The 18,171-nt window shown below is 39.5% G+C and overlaps 1 protein-coding gene across 2 annotated transcripts in view; it reads left to right on the top strand.

Moving 5' to 3' along the window:
• The window catches only part of RIC1 (RIC1 homolog, RAB6A GEF complex partner 1), a 154,596-nt gene extending 139,455 nt beyond the window's left edge, over positions 1-15,141 (top strand). For both annotated transcript variants that reach the window (XM_069090783.1, XM_069090782.1), the window contains exons 17-25: positions 378-494; positions 1,488-2,216; positions 5,547-5,705; positions 5,818-5,954; positions 8,205-8,470; positions 9,667-9,861; positions 10,586-10,763; positions 10,919-11,107; positions 12,830-15,141. In XM_069090783.1, coding sequence (XP_068946884.1) covers positions 378-494; positions 1,488-2,216; positions 5,547-5,705; positions 5,818-5,954; positions 8,205-8,470; positions 9,667-9,861; positions 10,586-10,763; positions 10,919-11,107; positions 12,830-13,112 — 2,253 coding nt within the window. In that variant the 3' untranslated portion in view covers positions 13,113-15,141. The remainder of the gene's footprint in view (positions 1-377; positions 495-1,487; positions 2,217-5,546; positions 5,706-5,817; positions 5,955-8,204; positions 8,471-9,666; positions 9,862-10,585; positions 10,764-10,918; positions 11,108-12,829) is intronic.
• Positions 15,142-18,171: the final 3,030 nt, after the last annotated feature.

Genomic DNA, 18,171 nt, shown 5'->3' with positions numbered 1-18,171 from the left:
TGGAGATTTGCAGGAGGAGCTACCTAGCAGACAATTGACAACAGGATTTCACCTCTGGGGAGAATGTAGGGGGCAGAGATGGAAATTCAGCAATACGTGCAGAGATTGAACCATGAGAAAGTATCACTGTGGGGTGAAAGTATAAAGACAGAAGAAAACAGCCACAGGGAATACTTTCTACATCTAAACAGAATTAGTCCCCTGCAAAATAGTAAAGATGCCCAATAGAGTGCTGAATACCTGAGTAAATATTTATTTATTGACTGATAGCTACAAATATGACAATTTGCTCCTTTGGTTATGAAATTTATGTATAATTTACTAGAATGTATGGCGAAAAAACTTAATGACGAAGCAGATCAATTTCTCTTCCTCAGGCCTGTGATGCAGAAAGCATCATGCTAAATTTGGCAGGACAGCTCATCATGATGCAGAGGGATCGATCTGGCCCTCAAATCCGGGAGAAGGACAATAGCCCTAACCAAAGGAAACTGGTGAGTAAAGTAGAGAGCTTTTCCTAAGAGTTGAAGAAGTGTGGTATAGTAAAAACAAACAAAAAAACCTGCTGTGTTTGTTATCAGAATACTTTGGTTCAGATTCTGATGTGGGCATTTATTAGCTGTGTGATCTTGAGCAAGTTATTTAACTTGTATGGACCTCAGTTCTCTCCTCTCTGAAGGGAAGGGAGTTGGACGAGGTGATCTCCACGATCACCTCTGACCCCAGTATCTGTGATTCAAAGATTCCCTGAGTTTCGAGTCTCTTACCACCATTTCCTGCACAATCTAAAGAGTCTGAGAAAATGAACAGTTATCCTCAGGCTTGCAGCTAAAAGAGTGACAGTTTTTGAGTGGTGAAAGATGGTGAGTTTATGTAATTCCTTAATCCACATCCTGAGCATCCAGAGCATTGATGGTTCAGGCCATTTCTGACCAAAAATTATCCATTTTCTTTTTCTTTTTTGCTTTTTGGAGGTTGACTTGCCCAAAGTCACACGGCTAGTAAGTGTGTCAGGTGTGAGGCTGGATCTGACCTCAGGTCCTCCTGACTCCAGGGCCTGTGCTCTATTCTCTGTGCCACCTAGCCACCCCAAAATTATCCATTTTCAAGTGTAAAAAAGTCTAAGTACCTGGGGAGAGAGAGCTGATAGTCAAAAGATACAGCAGATATCAATTGCGAAATCCTTTAAGTGTCTTTAAAAATAGTTTCCTACATAAGTATTTTCAAATAGTGGAATTATTTTGCCAGTTTATCAGAACATTTGACCCAGAAACAAGAGACCCTTTTTGAGACTTGAGCTGTGAAAGGATCCTCTATATTCTTTAGTAAATCCACCTTACATTTCATAGCAAGTTGCCATACTATACTTTGAATAAGAGAACACTAGTTGTTTATTAGAGGCAAAAAGTGATAGATGCAATCTCCTTGATTTACTTTTTTAAAAATATTTTAATAAAAACTGATGTTTTACATTTCTCATTCTCCAGCTGCCATTCTGTCCTCCTGTTGTACTAGCCCAGTCTGTTGAAAATGTCTGGACAACCTGTCGAGCCAATAAACAAAAACGCCATCTCCTGGAGGCACTCTGGCTGAGCTGTGGTGGGGCAGGAATGAAAGTATGGCTTCCTCTTTTTCCTCGAGATCATCGAAAACCACATTCCTTCCTATCCCGACGCATCATGCTGCCTTTCCACATCAACATTTACCCCCTGGCTGTCCTGTTTGAAGATGCATTGGTCCTTGGTGCTGTCAATGACACTTTGCTCTATGACTGTTTGTATACCCGTGGCAATGCAAAGGAACAGTTGGAGGTACTTTTTCCTTTCTGTGTTGTGGAGAGGACCTCCCAGATCTACCTCCATCACATTCTGCGCCAGCTTTTAGTCAGGAACCTTGGTGAACAAGCCTTGCTTTTGGCCCAGTCTTGTGCCGCATTACCTTACTTCCCTCACGTGCTGGAACTGATGCTCCATGAAGTGTTGGAAGAAGAAGCTACCTCACGGGAGCCTATTCCCGACCCTTTGCTTCCCACTGTCGCAAAGTTCATCACAGAGTTCCCCCTCTTCCTGCAGACAGTTGTTCATTGTGCCAGGAAGACTGAATATGCCCTGTGGAATTATCTTTTTGCAGCTGTTGGGAACCCTAAGGATTTGTTTGAGGAATGTTTGATGGCACAGGATTTGGACACAGCTGCCTCATACCTAATTATCTTACAGGTAACAGTAGTTTCTGAAGTCATTGCAAGAATCAGCAGGCACAAAGTTTGGGCACTCTATGTTTAATACAGTCAGTATTAGTTGATCCTGTTTTTACAATTGTGCCTTTCCTAAAAAGAAACCCACTGTCACTTGAAGATTATGAACAGAGTATTCGAGTGTTATAAAGCAACCCATTGAGTTTTTAACCCTTTATATAGCACTAGTACAGTAAATTAATGCATGCAGCAAATACCGTTTTGCAAAATAACAGTGGCTGTAGCTGAGCTTCACCCAATTGTGAGATTCATCCTTATTTCAAAGTAAAATTGTCTGTTAGAAGAGAGGTTAGAATAGGTGACCTTTAAAGTCTTTTACAACTCAAGATTCTCTAACTAAGACAGTTTTCTCTTCTGAACTTATTAGAGGTATACAATATATACTTGGCTACCTGTAATAAACAAGGCCCTGTAGTAGACCTGGGAGATAAACTATGGAAATGCAAACCTGTGATTTTAGTTAAATATAATAACAGTGAAAACATTCCTGGTAAGTACTTATTATGTTGGTTGATAAGTTTCCCCTCTAACAGCATAATATGAATGTTCCAAACATCCCTCTAAATCATGGCCCCAGTTCTGAAAGCCAGCAAAATAAAACCAGGTTCCTATTCCATTATTACTATCTGGAGTATCTCAGTGACCCAAACAATTTTAATTTAAAATAAAGATAAACTGTCTTAGAGTTTGTGGGACATTAAGTTGAGAACATCAAAGCAGGAAGGGAAGAGCCTGGGGAAACTGGTAGCTCACCTCCCTGAAAACTACTAGCTCAGTCCCAGTATCCAGCAACAAGTTTTTTAACTGCAGAAACTTGAAGAATATGGATGATTAAAGCTGGCATTATGGGCATGCTCGTCCTCGTATAAAAAGAATCATGGTGGAGTGAATAGGGTTTGGAGTTAGGGAGATAAGGGTTCTAGCCTTCCTTTACAACATGAGGATTGTATAAACTAGGGCAAGGGACCTCAGCTCCCCACAGATTCTTTTAGACTCTGAGCTGCCAAGGACGTTCTAATTCGCACTTGGAAGAGCTCTAAGCTCCTCACCAGGAGTTCCATATATCCACACTATAGGGAGTACAGGCCCAGTGGGGAGAAAAATTAATAATAGCTGTTTTGTATAACAAAGAACTTTCTATATACTGAGGAAGATAAGGTATCATCATCCTTATTTTAGAGATGAAAGAAACTGAAGTGTTTTGAAAAGACAAGTCAACTTCCCCCAGAGGCCCAGTGAGCCTCAGGTCTTCCAGCTATCAGGCCGATGATGTTTCCACTCCATCACCAGATCCTATATACCCTTATTAGTATAATCCTCCCCTTTTGTCATTCCCCTTTCCCCCTAAAAATGATAGGGCTTTTTATATTACTGAAAAAGTTTAATTCTGTCTGACAAAAGATTTCTTTTACAACTTCTGTCTTGAAACCTATTCTCCAGATAACATCTACTGTGAGGGGGGAAAAATGTGCTTTTGAAGATATGGTTAGTGATGAAGTTTCACATAATTTGACTATACTGCAAGATGCAAAGTGCCAGAAGCAGGATCCCGAAGAGAATGCTAACCTTTCTAACTACTGGGGTAGCCAGAGAAGGGTAGCCTAAAAACAGAGGGGGCAGCTAGGTGGCACAGTGGATAGAGCACCAGCCCTGGAGTCAGGAGGACCTGAGTTTCAAATCTGGCCTCAGACACTTAATACTTACTAGCCATGTGACCTTGGGCAAGTCACTTAACCCCAATTGCCCTGCCCTTCCCCCCTCCAAAAAAAAAAAGCAAAACAGAAAGAGAATTACATTATTTTAAATAAAAATTAGATTTTATATATATATATATAGTATAATGAAAAGAATGCTGAATTGGAATCAGAGAAACTGAGCACAGACCTGACTCCATTACTTGCTTAGTCAGTTAACTGCTCTGGGTCTCAGTTTGTATAAAATGAAAGGGCTGATGTAGAGTAGTAGTTCTCAGACGTTTTGGTCCCAGGACCTCCCAGAAGGACTTGTATGTGGGGTTATATCTATCAGTATTTGCTGCATTAGAAATTAAAGTCTAAGTATTTTCTGAAAACATCAGACTGCCCTTTCGGATCTCCTCCAGACTACACTTCAAAAACTGGTAGAATAGAAGATCTCTATGATCCCTCCTAGCGAGTTATCCTGAGTTGGCCACTTTATGATGAATTTGTCATTTATTCCAAGTTCTTGAGTCACCTTTCAAAAGCTGGGCCATTGGCTCTTTCTTTAGTAGACTTTGAAACACTAAGGACCATTTATTAAGCAGTTACTACGTACCAGGAATTGTGCTAAATGCTGGGGATACAGTGCAAAACAAAAATAGCCTCTGCCCTCAAGGCATTCACATTCTGATGGATAAATAACTATGTATGTACAAGGTGTGAATGGGAGGTCATCTCCAAAGGAAGGAGGGGGCAGACCAAGAAAGGCCTTGAGCAGGAGGTGGGATTTGAGCCAAGTCTTGAAATGGGCTAAGGAAACTAAGACATGGAGGTGGGAAGGGATCTCACTCTGAGCCCTAGGAGATGGCCAGGAATGGAAGCACAGGGGCAGATGAACCAAGGCCATTGCAAAATGCATCCAAGGGAGTAATGAAAAAGACAGAAAAGGTAGGAAGCTTTAAGGAAGGATTTGAAGTGCCAAAGGACTTTGTATTTGAACCTGGAGGTAATAGGGACCCAATATAATTTGAGTAGGTGGGTGACAGTCAGACTTGTGCTTTAGAAAAATTAATTTGGCACCTGAGTGGAGGGTGGACTGGAGTGAAGAAAGAGATCTAAGGAAGGGAAATCGTTTAGAAGGCGACTGCAATAGGCCAGTTGAGAAGTGATTAGGGTGGTGGTTATATGAGTGGAGAACAGCTGTATCCTGGAAATGTAAAGGGAGAAACAAGATTTGGATAGGTGACATGATAATGGAGGAGTCTGAAATGATTATAGACCGGTCATATCGGATACTCCTCCAGCGGTCCATGTGGCAAGTCATCCTCGTCTTCCTGAGGCCCTTGTACTCCCATAAATCTTCTATAGTGGATCTACCTGGCCTCTGGGTCTTTTAATATTCTCTTGGAACCAATTTAGCATTTAGGCTCTTGTTTTATCCTTAGCTCATGCTTACTACATGTTCAGCCTGCCTCCTTTTCTCATATTAGATTCTCTGATGATCTCTTCTGGTGTGTGTCATCGTTTATAATGTGCTATAACCTACTTAGACCACAGTGGTATCTGAGTGACCCTGTCTTTTCTTTATTTTTGACCACCATTGTTGTTTCTAGAATATGGAAGTCCCAGCAGTGAGCAGGCAGCATGCCACTCTTCTCTTTAACACTGCTTTGGAACAAGGAAAGTGGGACCTCTGTCGACACATGATTCGATTTCTTAAAGCCATTGGCTCTGGAGAATCTGAGACGCCTCCACCAACACCTACTACTCAGGTTTGGAATAAAAATGGCGCCATTTCAGGTCACCCTTCAGCACTTGTCTCTTGGTGTTTGACCAGAGTACCTTACGAGCTCCCTTCTTTGTCCTGTGGGCATTTCCCTTTAGGAACCCAGTCCAGGTGGTGGATTTGAGTTCTTCAGGAACCGGAGCATCAGTTTGTCACAGTCAGCTGAAACCTTACCTTCTAGCAAGCTGAACTTGCAGAAAACCCTCAGTATGCCTTCTGGTCCTTCTGGGAAAAGGTAAGGTGAAGACGAGGAAAGTCACACAGGTGAAGAAGCAGAAAGGAAAAGAGGGAAACAGAGCATTGATCAAGGGCCTGTTTTGTTTCAGGCTTTATGCTAAGCACTTCACAAATATTATTTGATCTTCACAAGAAGCTTGTGAGGGAGCTACTATTATGATCCCCACTTTTTAGTCAAGGAAACTTAGAAAGAAATTAAGTGACTTGCCCAAGGTCTCACAGATAGTATCTGAGACTAGATTTAAACTCAGGTCTTCCTGGTTCCAGGCCCATCCACTGGTACTCCTCAGAATATTCCAGTATTTGTATTACCCTGTAGTTCTATGCAGTTACTCTCATATATGGTAGGTAGGTAGTTTTAAGGATTTTAATAACTGAGTATCTTATGAGGAAACGTTCTGACTCCTTTTAATTTACCTTTTTCTGATCCACCCCAAAATAATGCAGAGTTAGAATTCCTCTCTCTTTTCCCATTTTTCTCCTCTTCTAATATAGTTGCCCTTTAGCACTCATGAGTGGTCCTGTTTGCTAAAAGATGAGAATTAACAAGAGAGAAGAAAGAAAAAGGAGTGCTAATGATGGCGACTGTTTTTCTTTGGCAGGGGAGAATATGGACAAAGATGAAATGGATAGTTACAATAGTCTCCATTCTTTTTCTTGGCTAGTAGTTTGACTTTTTTTTTTTTTAAGCAATTGGGGTTAAGTAACTTGCTCAGGGTTACACGGCCTGTTATTTCTGGGTGTGGTGCTAAGTATCTGAGGTCAGATTCGATCCCAGGTCATCCCGACCCTAGGGCCAGTGCTCTTACTCGCTGTGCCACCTGGCCACCCCTAAGCAATTGGGGTTAAGTAAGGTTACATGGCCAGGTGTTTCTGGGTGGGTGCCAAGTGTCTGAGCCCGGATTCGATCCCCAGGTCATCCTGACCCTGGGGCCGATGCTCTTACTCGCTGTGCCACCTGGCCACCCCTAGTTTGACATTTTTACCCCTGAAAGCTTCTTTACACCTTTTACCTTGACTGCCCTTGGGTGGAACCATCAGGAAGAGGAGGAAACTATCACCTTCCCCCTTCCTGTCCCAAAGGCCAGCCATAGAATAGAGAAGCAGGGAGCCAAACAGCATTCCAGCAGTGCTAGGACATCCCTTGCTACTCTCTGAAATCCACCTTCTGTTTTCTGTTCTGTGTAATCTCTTGATCACCAATTTTTTTTTTCAATCTTGTCAAAACACTTTCAACTCTTCCTTCCTCTATCTCCCATTTACTTTTCTAGTATTTACTGTAGCATGTCACTGCATGCTTTAGACTTAGGACAAGATTTTGGATTTTTGTTGTTTTCTAAATAGTAAGAAAGGCATAGCGAAAGGAAAGCTGGACTCAGGTCAGAAGACCCGAGTTTGAATTCCAGGTTTGCCACTCAGCTGTGGGATACTGGGCAGGGCAGGTTTATTTGGAGCTAGGTGACTTCTAAGGCGTGTGTGTGTGTACACATGCATACATATATATCGCTTGGCACATACAAAGAACATTTAGTGAAAACATTTATTAAGTCAAATAAGAGTTTTATAGCTCCTAATGTTAAATTTCTGGCTGTATTTGGCTTACTTTGACCCGCCTCTGCCCCAGTATAGTCATGTCTGTTGTCATCTTCCTTTTTCACCTGTAAGGGGTCTATGAACTTTGTTTTGGAATTATTTTAAACTAAGAGGACATGGTTGGTAATACTTCCTTCAAACACCAGATAATACCAGTAGCCAAAGTGTCATTCAGCCTCAGTATTTTGTATTTATAAGCAGTGTGCAAAATCAGTTAAGAAAATCTAGCAAAATCAATACCATGGATCTTGTGTGTGGTACATGCTAGTGACCCCAGCTGCCAGGGAAACGCAGACTGACAGATCTCTGGGACTCAGAAGGTCTTGAGCCATAGTGAAACTACGCTTCCCTTCCCTCCCTTTCCCATCCCTCTTCCCCCCCCCAGCTGGAGAGATGATAGGCAGGAGCCGTACATTTGCAACCTGGGTGACATGGGAAGATGTAGCCTCTTGACAGATAGGAAAGATTCATTACCCGTGACTAGTTCTAATGCTGAGCCGTCCGGTGGACACCAGTGACTCTTGTGCCCTCCCTTTAGGCTTCGCTGTCTTAGCGCTCTATCCGCTGCTCGGTTCCCTGGGCACACCAACAGTACTTTGTCTGGCACAGACACTGCATAGACTCTTGCCGCACTTGTTTTGTCTCCCGCTCGCAGATGGAGCAAAGACAGTGACTCTGCTGAAAACATGTACATCGACATGATGCTCTGGAGACACGCCCGGCGCCTCTTGGAGGAGGTCCGGCTGAAAGACCTTGGCTGCTTCGCTGCCCAGCTGGGCTTCGAGCTGATTGGCTGGCTGTGCAGGGAGCGCGCCCGAGCGGCTCGAGTGGACGACTTCGTGACTGCTCTGAAGAGGCTCCACAGGGACTTCCTCTGGCCACTGCCAGTCGTCCCCATGCCCTCCGGGAAGTGCCGCACAGGTAACAGCTACAGCGCTTCTGTGTCAGCACCGAGGATGGCCATGGCGCCTGGGCAGGGGGCGTCTGGGCTCACAGGCCACGGCTAGGCCCAGGCCCCTGCCTGCCTCCCCTCCTTCTGTGTCAGCACCGAGCAGGAGGCGTCTGGGCTCACAGGCCACGGCTAGGCCCAGGCTCCTACCTGCCCCTCCCTCCGCCACACATAGTCAAGAACAGAGATGGATAAATGTGCTTGGCAGGCAGGCCAGGACCTCTGACGTGCAGTGCCCTGCGCTGGGCGTTAGCAGCTGCCCTTGAGGAGCAAGGTCCGTAGCCTCATTAGAGGGTAACACGTACATCTGTATATGGAAAAGTTCATGAGAGGAATAAGATATTGGGTGAATTTTCAGGAGGGATTCTATTAGGGGACAGCATAACTTTTAAACTATTTTTAGACTTCTTACTCAGTGGTTGGGACAGCCAGCTTTGTGATTTAATAAATGTGCTGACTGATGAAGAAACAGAGGGCTAAAGTTTTTTTTTTTAATTTCAGCTATTTTTCATAGTCTCTTCCTAATTCCCCTTTATGAGAATGTAATCGATATTCCTGCTAAAAGTCATTAAGGAAAGCTTTTTATGATCTCCCCATTGTATTATTCAAAAATTATTGTCATCATTTATTCCAGAGGCTCCAGTATGTTACCAGAAAAAAGTTGTTCCTTATATAAAATAATTATGCCCAGTCCTCTCTTAACAGTAGGGGACCCTTCTGGGGCTCTGTGTCACCCCACCCCTCTGCTGCCCTGTCAAGGAGTTGAATTTACATCAAGTGGGAACTGTCTGTAGTCTTTGCTTATTTTAATTGATGACATCATGTGTTATAATATTTTGGCCACATAGTCACTGTTATTATTCCCTGGTGTTGCCTTAATATAATTAACTGTTTTGCTTGTGAGGCATTGCGTTGTTATTGGGGGGAGATGGGACATGTAGGGGTCAGTATACACCTTTTATACTGACCTTACATATATTCATATAAAAGCTTGCTATGGGCATTCAGTATTTTGAGGGTTTTCAATTCAACAAGACTTTTTTGTGTGAGGCACTATGAGGTACTGGGATGAAATGGAAAAAGTAATAAGAGTTATTGTGTAACACAATATAAGCATTTGTTCTGGAAGAAAGCAGTGAGTACTACTTTTTTGTTTGTTTCTACCCAGGTGGGGGAGAACAGTTATTAAAGTCTCAGTCAGCTGACCCTTTTTTAAACCTTGAAAAGGATGCTGGAGTGCCTAGCGCCCCAAGAAGTCAAAATTGGCTTGGCAGCATTGGTTCCACCCACCAGGAGATAGATACAGCCTCATCCCATGGACCACAAACACAAGATGCCTTTCTGTCACCTTTATTAAATAAAGGTACATACATTTTACATCAAATCTTTCTTTGGGAAAAAGCACTGTTAAGAGTATGTAACCCTTCCTGCCTTCATTGGCAGAGGATAAAAAAGATTTTGAGGAATCAGTGAAAATAGGTGTATAATTTGAACTTTTTGATAGAAATGTCTTACCTATGAACTTGTTAAAAAACATGTTTAGCTTGCATTTCCAAAGGAGCAGTCTTTATCAGACAAATGCATTGATCCACTCTTCTTTCCCAGTATTTCCAACAGAAAATGCCGTTATAGAGCCCTGAAGATGACCATGGGAAACATTAAAGAGAGAACTAGAAATCATAGTTATGCCATAAGTTGGAAATATAAGTACTAATAATACATATCAAACTTTTTGTATTGTTATTTTTGTCAGTTATTTGTATTATACAAAGATGAGTGAATTCTAGCCTAAAGCACTTTCAAAATTATTTATAAAGATATAAACTTGCAAGATATGTATTTAGAAGATCTTAGCTAGCTGTAAAAGGTATATAATTATACTTGCACTGCCTACTTTTACAAGGTTATTGTGTAAAAAGCCTTAAAAGTCCTATAGAAATAGGTATTATTCTTTTTTTTTTGCCCTGGTTTTTAATCAATTAATGTTTGAAAGTATTAATCTTCCATTAAGTGATTTAATGTCAGCTTCAAAATCCTTGAGGTATTATCTTTGTGGGGCCAGTTGATAACTATTGTAATTTCCTTAGGGGATGAATGCAGTATTGGTTCAGCCACAGACCTAACTGAAACCAGTTCTATGGTGGATGGTGACTGGATGATGGTGGATGAAAATTTCTCTACTCTAAGCTTAACACAATCAGAGCTAGAACACATCTCTATGGAATTGGCCAGTAAAGGGCCACATAAGTCCCAGGTCCAGCTCCGGTAAGTCTCATTGCCCTACTTGAGAGCAGAGAAAAATTTTAATCATACTAGTGACCTCAGAGGACATGAATAGCTCTTTTCCCTGGTGTCATTTGTTTTCCACTGTTTGCAGACCCTCCCTGCTTTATTTCAATGATGATTTTAATTTTGTGCAGGTATTTGCTGCATATCTTCATGGAGGCAGGATGTCTGGACTGGTGCATTGTTATAGGCCTTATTCTTCGAGAACCTTCTGTAATTAATCAGGTCTTTGGTCTCACGCAGTCTTCAGAGGCAGATGGAGAGATGTTACAGAACATAAAAACAGGGCTGCATGCTATAGACAGATGGGCTTCTACAGATTGGTAAGTGACAACTTCCATTGAGCTTTCCTGTCTATGAAATTTCTTGTATAGTTCTGCATTTTTATTGTAAAACTAAAAAAGTTTCATTTTCTGCTTTTTTTTAGTTATTGTAGCATTTTCCATGATCTTACATGGTAAATCTTCATATACTAGACTAGAAATTTACAGACTGTCTTCTGGGAAAATGTTTTGTAAAACTGAGAATAATTCAAGTTCTTGTTAATGTGGTTTTTTGTTTTTTTGCTTTTTGGAGGGGCAGCTGGGGTTAAGTGACTTGCCCAAGGTCACATGGCTAGTAAGTGTTACACTCAAGTTCTCCTGACTCCAGGGCCAGTGCTCTATTCACTGTGCCACCTAGCCGCTACTGTTTTGTTTCATTTTTTAATGGAACCTCAAAAGAGCTGTAACTATATTCCACAGAAAGGAACTAAAACTAAAAACTTCCATTTTAAAATGGGGAAGAAGTACTCCAACACAGATTTCATAGCAATTGCACATTCAGAATTTTGGTCAACATTACCTACCACTAGCATTCAGTTTATTTTATTAAGTATTTACCAGCTATAATGTCAAAAAAAATTTAACATTCATTTTTTAAAATTTTTTAGCTCTAAATTCTCCTTCCCTTCTGTCCCTCCCCCTTCCTCTTTTAAGAAGGCAAACAATTTTATATGGATTATACATGTGAAGTCATACAAAATATATTTCCATATTAGCCATGTTGAAAAATAAAAAGACAAAAAGTCTCTGGAAGTGGATAGCATTTTTCATAATGGGTCCTTTGGAACTATCTTAGATCACTGTACTGCTGAGATAAATCTTTTGACAGTTGATCATCCTTACAATGTTGCTATTACGTACAATATCCTCCTGGTTATGCTTACTTCACTTTGTGTCAGTTTATGTAAGTCTTTCCAGGTTTTTCTGAAACCACCTCCCTTGTCATTTCTTATGGCACAATAGTATTAAACCACGATCATTTCCACAACTTGTTCAGCCATTCACCAGTGGATGGGCATCTCTTCAGTTTCCAATTCTTTCCATCACAAAGAGAGCTCCTTAAATTGCTGTACAAAGAAGTCCTTGTCCCTTTTCTTTATTCTTTTTGTGATAAAGACCTGGTAATGGTATTGTAGGGTCAGAAGGTATGCAGTTTTATTGCCCTTTGGGCATGGTTCCAAATTGTTCTCCAGAATAGAATGGTTCACAACTCCACCAATGATGAATTATTTGTACCTATTTTTCCACATCCAGCATTTGGCATTTTCCTTTTCTGTAATGTTAGCCAATCTGATAGATATGACATAGTATCTCAGAGTTGTTAATTTCATTTTTTTAATCAGTAGTGATTTAGAATATTTTATCATATTACTACTAGCTTTGATTTCTTCTAAAAACTGCCTGTTCACATCCTTTGACCACTTATCAACTAGAACCACTACTTACTAATAAAACTAAGTATTTAATTAAACATTAATTAAATTAAAATTAGTAAAATTCAGCATTTTCTAAAAGTCTGTATGTTCAGGTCACTGACCTAGAAATATAGTAATAGACAATGTGCTTTTCTCTGAGGGAACTTAGTCTAATGTGGGGAAGAAAGTACAAGCACAGAATGTGAAGTTGGAGTGTGTGTGATACATGTGTGTTTTGTGTCCTGAATTTTTGTACTGTGATCTACATATGTTGGTTTGCTCATTGAATTCCCTTTTCTCCCATTAGCCCTGGATACAAGCCATTTTTAAATGTCATTAAACCACAACTCCAGAGACTAAGCGACATCACAGCAGAGCAGATCCAGCCTGAAGCCTTTCAGCCGGCAAACAAGGTTCCTGAACAGGCTATCAGCCCCAGAGCTGAGGAAAGCAGAAGCTCTACTTGTCACAGCAGCAGCCCTCCAGGTGAGGCTGGCAACAGTGCTGCAAGCTGGACTGAAGGCCCCATGGCTGGATCCCAGGAAGAACCACCTTTTCAGGATGGGACCTACGATTGTACAATCTCCTAACAGGAGTGGTGTTCTGTCACCATGGGCAGTATTAACAGAGTGTAACTGAGTACACTGTGAACAAGTCAGCTGATTTAAAGGGGAGAAATCTATTCAGTAAACTTTTTAACTCCAAGAAATTTGTTTGAATCCATGAAAATGTGATTTCAAATAAATGTTCTTTCATAAAAAATGTTTTTTTAAGCCGCAAAGTAATAAAGATTATTGTACAGATGTACATGAGAATATCTGGTTTTATTTTTAAGGGTTTAGAACTATTAACAAAACATAGGGATGGTTCTCCATCAGCCTAAACTTGTTCTCTCTGTTCTTGCAGCAAGTGGTTATTTCCAAAACCACTTAGTGTCATCCATTACATCAGTTATCTGTGAACTTGGCTACCTAATACACTTTGTGTAGGACCATACTCAAGTGAATTATGTGCCAGAGCTCATGGAGACACCACAAATGGCTTGAAACTAGTATATTCAACCCAAGAACTAGAACTAACTCAAGTTCCTTCTTAAAAGATTTACACCTGTTTTATCTAGTTGTAGGCTGACAAGCTGGGGTCTAAAGGGTACTCATGAATTATGCTGTTGAATACCACAAAAATATTTTGTACTAAAAAAGTGTATCTTTCTCTTTGTGAATAATCTTATTTGTAAATACTCTCAAAGGAGCTGCTTCTCTGCTTGAGGCTTTGTATCATAGTTTTAATTACTCTGTACTCATTCATGACATGCAGAAAGGGCACTCTGCTTTGGATTAAAGTCTCTCTCTCCAATGGACATGGCAATAAGAGAGCCTGATACCTTTGATCATGACAACAGACAATGAAGAAAGGCTTTATGCAAACTCATGGAGGTTCTTATTTATTGCTTTTGTAAAATTAAAAATGGATTTTCTTTTTGTAAATATACTTGCTAATCCTGTATCATACCTACTAAGCATCAGTAATGTAAACAATGCTTGCTTTACTGTCACTTTACAAGCATTTTTTATATATACATATATATATATTTCTGGATAAGAAAACAATTTTTCTTTTCATATAATGCTATGGAAACACGTCTACATAATTCTTAGTTGCTTTATGGTATTTTCATCCCAGCCTACTATATCTACCACAATGTATGTAATATTAAATATCTTACAACAGTATTAATTTAGGTAGCTTGTTTGTACTGTGCAATTTGAGCAAAGGAATGCAACATTATTTTATAAAAAAAAAAATTTATTTTTGTAATGACAATGTATTTGATTGATGTGGACCAAATTCCTTCCACCCAGTAAGACACTCTTCTTGTAGTATGGTTATAAGCATACATCTTACTCTCAGAAAAATAGAGCTGTCCTGTCTTTGCTTTTAGAGCAAATGAAAACTAGCAAGTTTGGGTTTTCTTATAGTTTTCTCTTATGGGGAAAGCTTAAGACCATTTAGGATACTTTTAGCTGAAGTCATCAAATATATTTGAAATTATTCTAGAGTTTGATAATTTGCTGTTACTTTTTATATCACAAGTGCAATAATATCAAATAATAAAATTCCTGGCTGGGTGGAATTTAAGTCATTATTGGTACTCGGGTCCTGTGGTGCTAGTTTTGAGTTTTAAACACCTTTCATATTTTGCTCTACCCTCATAAGCAGGCAGAACCTTGTATGTGAGTGACAAAGTAAGTATTTAATACATTTTGAGAAAATTCTTCAGTTTTGCTACAAAGGGCAACTTACTGTCTGGGATGGAAGAGCTAGGCATCACAACACATCCTTGAAAGCAATTACAATCCCTATTCCATGAACTGTTCTTTCCTAATGCCCTGGGAAAAGATGAGCTTACAGTTTATATAACTTTTCAGCTCATTTGTTCTTTTGGAATGTGCAATAACTTAAGTCCCACATCTCTACATAGTAAAAGATGCAAATTTATTTCTGATGAATTACAATTAGGAGGCCTTGAAGAAAAGATTCTGCAACGTTTACAGGTTTATTTTCTCTCTCCAGTAATAAATTTGTTATATATACTTTAATAAAAAAAATTTCAAATTATCCTTTTGACTGATTTATTGTACAAAAAACAGATCCACTGTTTAAGCTAACATCTTAAATATAAATATACATGTTGTAATTTGTGTACTCCTAAAATGACTGCTAAACAACAATATATAAAGGCAAGAAAATATTTGGGATAGATTTGGTATTTATTACAATTCTTTAATATGTATTTTCAAATTGGTGTACATAAGAGCAAAAATAAAACCATTCTAGAAACCTGCCTTTATCTGACAGTTGACAGCAGAAATTACACTCTCTCTATTCCTGTACTACTTGTGTTTCTAGAAACAGCTAATAAGCAAATGTATTCTTAATGATCCCCTTAAGCAGTTCTGTGTAACAAATGAAGCAGCACTGTCTGTTAGCTCTGGAATCAGGAGAATCTCTATTCAAATCCTCCCCATGACATGCTGTGTAACCTTGGGTGAGTGACTTGGTTTCTTTCTAAAAAGAGTATATGTGTGAGAAACCATCACTGCCAGGTATTTAGTGCGCTCCCTCAGGATGTCCAAATTAGTTAGACCCAAGCAAACAAGTCTTGAAAAGCAAAAGCGTTCTAATAGTCTGTGCACTAAGCTTAAATTCAGAAATGCAGCTAAATGGAAAACATACCTATATAAACATTTCTAAAGAATGGAAAAATTTTTTGAGGGCCTAAAAAGGCCTACACCATGATAAAGATACATGATGCATGTGCTGCTGACTGCAAATGTGCCCCTTAGAACTATTCGGAACTAAAAAAAGTATTAATCAATCAATGCAATAAGCTACAGTGACCTCCCTGAGCTTGAAAAATAACCAAATTTAAAGATTTTTTTTCTGGAGCAGGAATAGCATTTGCTAACAATAATAAAATCATGCACATTTTTAATCCTACAACTGTGACAGTTTAAAAAAATAGAAAAAACATGCCAGCAAAATGCTCATGCTGAGGCCCTTAATACTGTCCTATGCCTCTGGCCTTCTCACCAGTTTTCTACAGACACCTCATGTTTCTGGCTTAAAGGTCTTCTAGGAGAGAGAGTCATAAACCCTTTCAACAAAAGAGTGGTACTGCATATCTCCAGCTAAGTCTCTTACCCATAATTAAATCTTAGAACACAAAATAGGTTGTTTTAAAGACCCTTCCAGTTCTAAATCTACTGAAATTGGAACTGGGAACACTGAGCCAAATAAGAAAAATTTAAGAATGATAGTGGTTAGTCTTCAAATACTTGAAGAGATGTCATGTAAAAGAGAAATGTTTGTTTTGACTTTAGACAGCAAAACTTAAGACCTATAGATGAAAAGTTAGAAAAGCAAAATAAGGAAAATTTTCTAACTTAAGAGAGGAGTTCCCAGATACCAGAAGCCTTCAAGCAATTAAGGCCTGGTAATCACTTCTGAGATTCTTACTAAGAATTTACTCGAGATATTTAATCTAAAGATGATGTAGGAGAAATAATGACAAGTCCTCAGCTAGGTATTACAAGAACACTGTTCCTAACTGATCTACTGATCTCATCTCTTCAAATATGTAGCTGTCCACATAATCTTACTAATATGTGTGTCTGACCATCACAACAGAGGTCTGGCATACCTTCCCAAACCTTATTTCATGCTATCCCTTTTTTTTTTTGCACACCGTGTTCCAACTGAACTGTACTACTCTTCTCTTTTTCAGTATTTTCCCAATCCATGCACTCATGAGTCATCCCCAATAGCAGAAACTTCGTCCTTATCTTTCCCTATGGAAATTCCTCAAGGCCTAGGTTAGACCAGTCAAGTAGAGGTCAGGTGCCAATTACATACCAACTACATACCTCTTCAATGAAATCTTCCATACAGTGGAGACACTGAATTTAAAAGTTAAAGGACCTGGGTAGAAATCCCGTATCTACAGGCCCTTGACCCCTGGGGCGGTCTCACTATAAAATGAATGGACTCTCCAAGGTGGTCTGTGAAGTCTGTTCTATAGCCTATCCTTATAGAATAGAAACAAAAATAAATACTCCCTAGCTTCAAATTTTTCTAGGGCACTGCTGAAATGTATACTCATTAATAGACTCCACCGTATCATGTACCAAATCTATTGTGTTTATCTGCACTAAATTTATTTGTACTAAATTACTCCATTAGACTATAAGCTTCATTTTTGTATGAGAACAGCTAACTGCAGAGTGGATAAAGTCAGGAAGATCTGGATTCAAATCCTGTCTTGGATATCAATTAGCTGTGTGAATCCTTAGGCAAGTCATTGAACTTCATTCAGTTAAGGTTCCCCTTCTGTAAAGCAGGGACAATACAACACCTATCTCACGGGGTGATTACAAGGATCAAATGATAAAGGTAAAGCACTTTGCAAACGCTAAAGTCATAGTACTATTACTGTACATTAAGCACCATATTAATAAGCTGTAGGCACTTAATACTTAATCTCATGTAATTCCTAGAAAGGTTGTACCACACAGTCTTTAAATCTTTAAATCATCCTGACTCTTAGAGAATATGATCAAATAGCCAACCATTATCTAACCTGCACAATTTGCACACAGGGTATACAGAAATTTCTAGTTGAGCATAAACATTTATGTTATTTTATTTCTGAGGGTTCCTAGACCTACCGAGCTCAAAATCATTTTGGTTGCAGACATGATTATTTTAAAACCATTCAGTCTTTCTAAGCTGGTGGCCAATTCATAGTAACATGTTACAAACATGTAAGATCAACAAAATATAGCCTTCACTTTTTTAAATGTGGCTTCAAAGTCTTAAAGGCTGAAAGCATGAAATTGGCCATGAATAACTTAATCTTGAGAGCACCCACTGAACATAAATACATTTTGCATTCTGTGTGGAAACAAAAACCAGGTATTACCTTGAAGAAAAATTGTTATAGATGGCACCCTATTTTGTCCTCAGTAAAGCACAAGGAATAGTCAAAATGACTCCTTAGGATATCAACCTGGCAGCCTTTCCAAAGATAGGATTTAACAAATCATGGCCCCCAAAATATAGGCAAAACCAAGGTGGGGGTGGGGTGTG

Source organism: Petaurus breviceps, unplaced genomic scaffold (genome assembly GCF_028583685.1).
Source record: "Petaurus breviceps papuanus isolate PSGF00001 unplaced genomic scaffold, PetGlider_PUasm1.0 187, whole genome shotgun sequence".
Lineage (NCBI taxonomy): Eukaryota > Metazoa > Chordata > Mammalia > Diprotodontia > Petauridae > Petaurus > Petaurus breviceps.
Note: the sequence above shows the minus strand (reverse complement) of the source record. Positions and strands in the feature narration are given on the sequence as shown.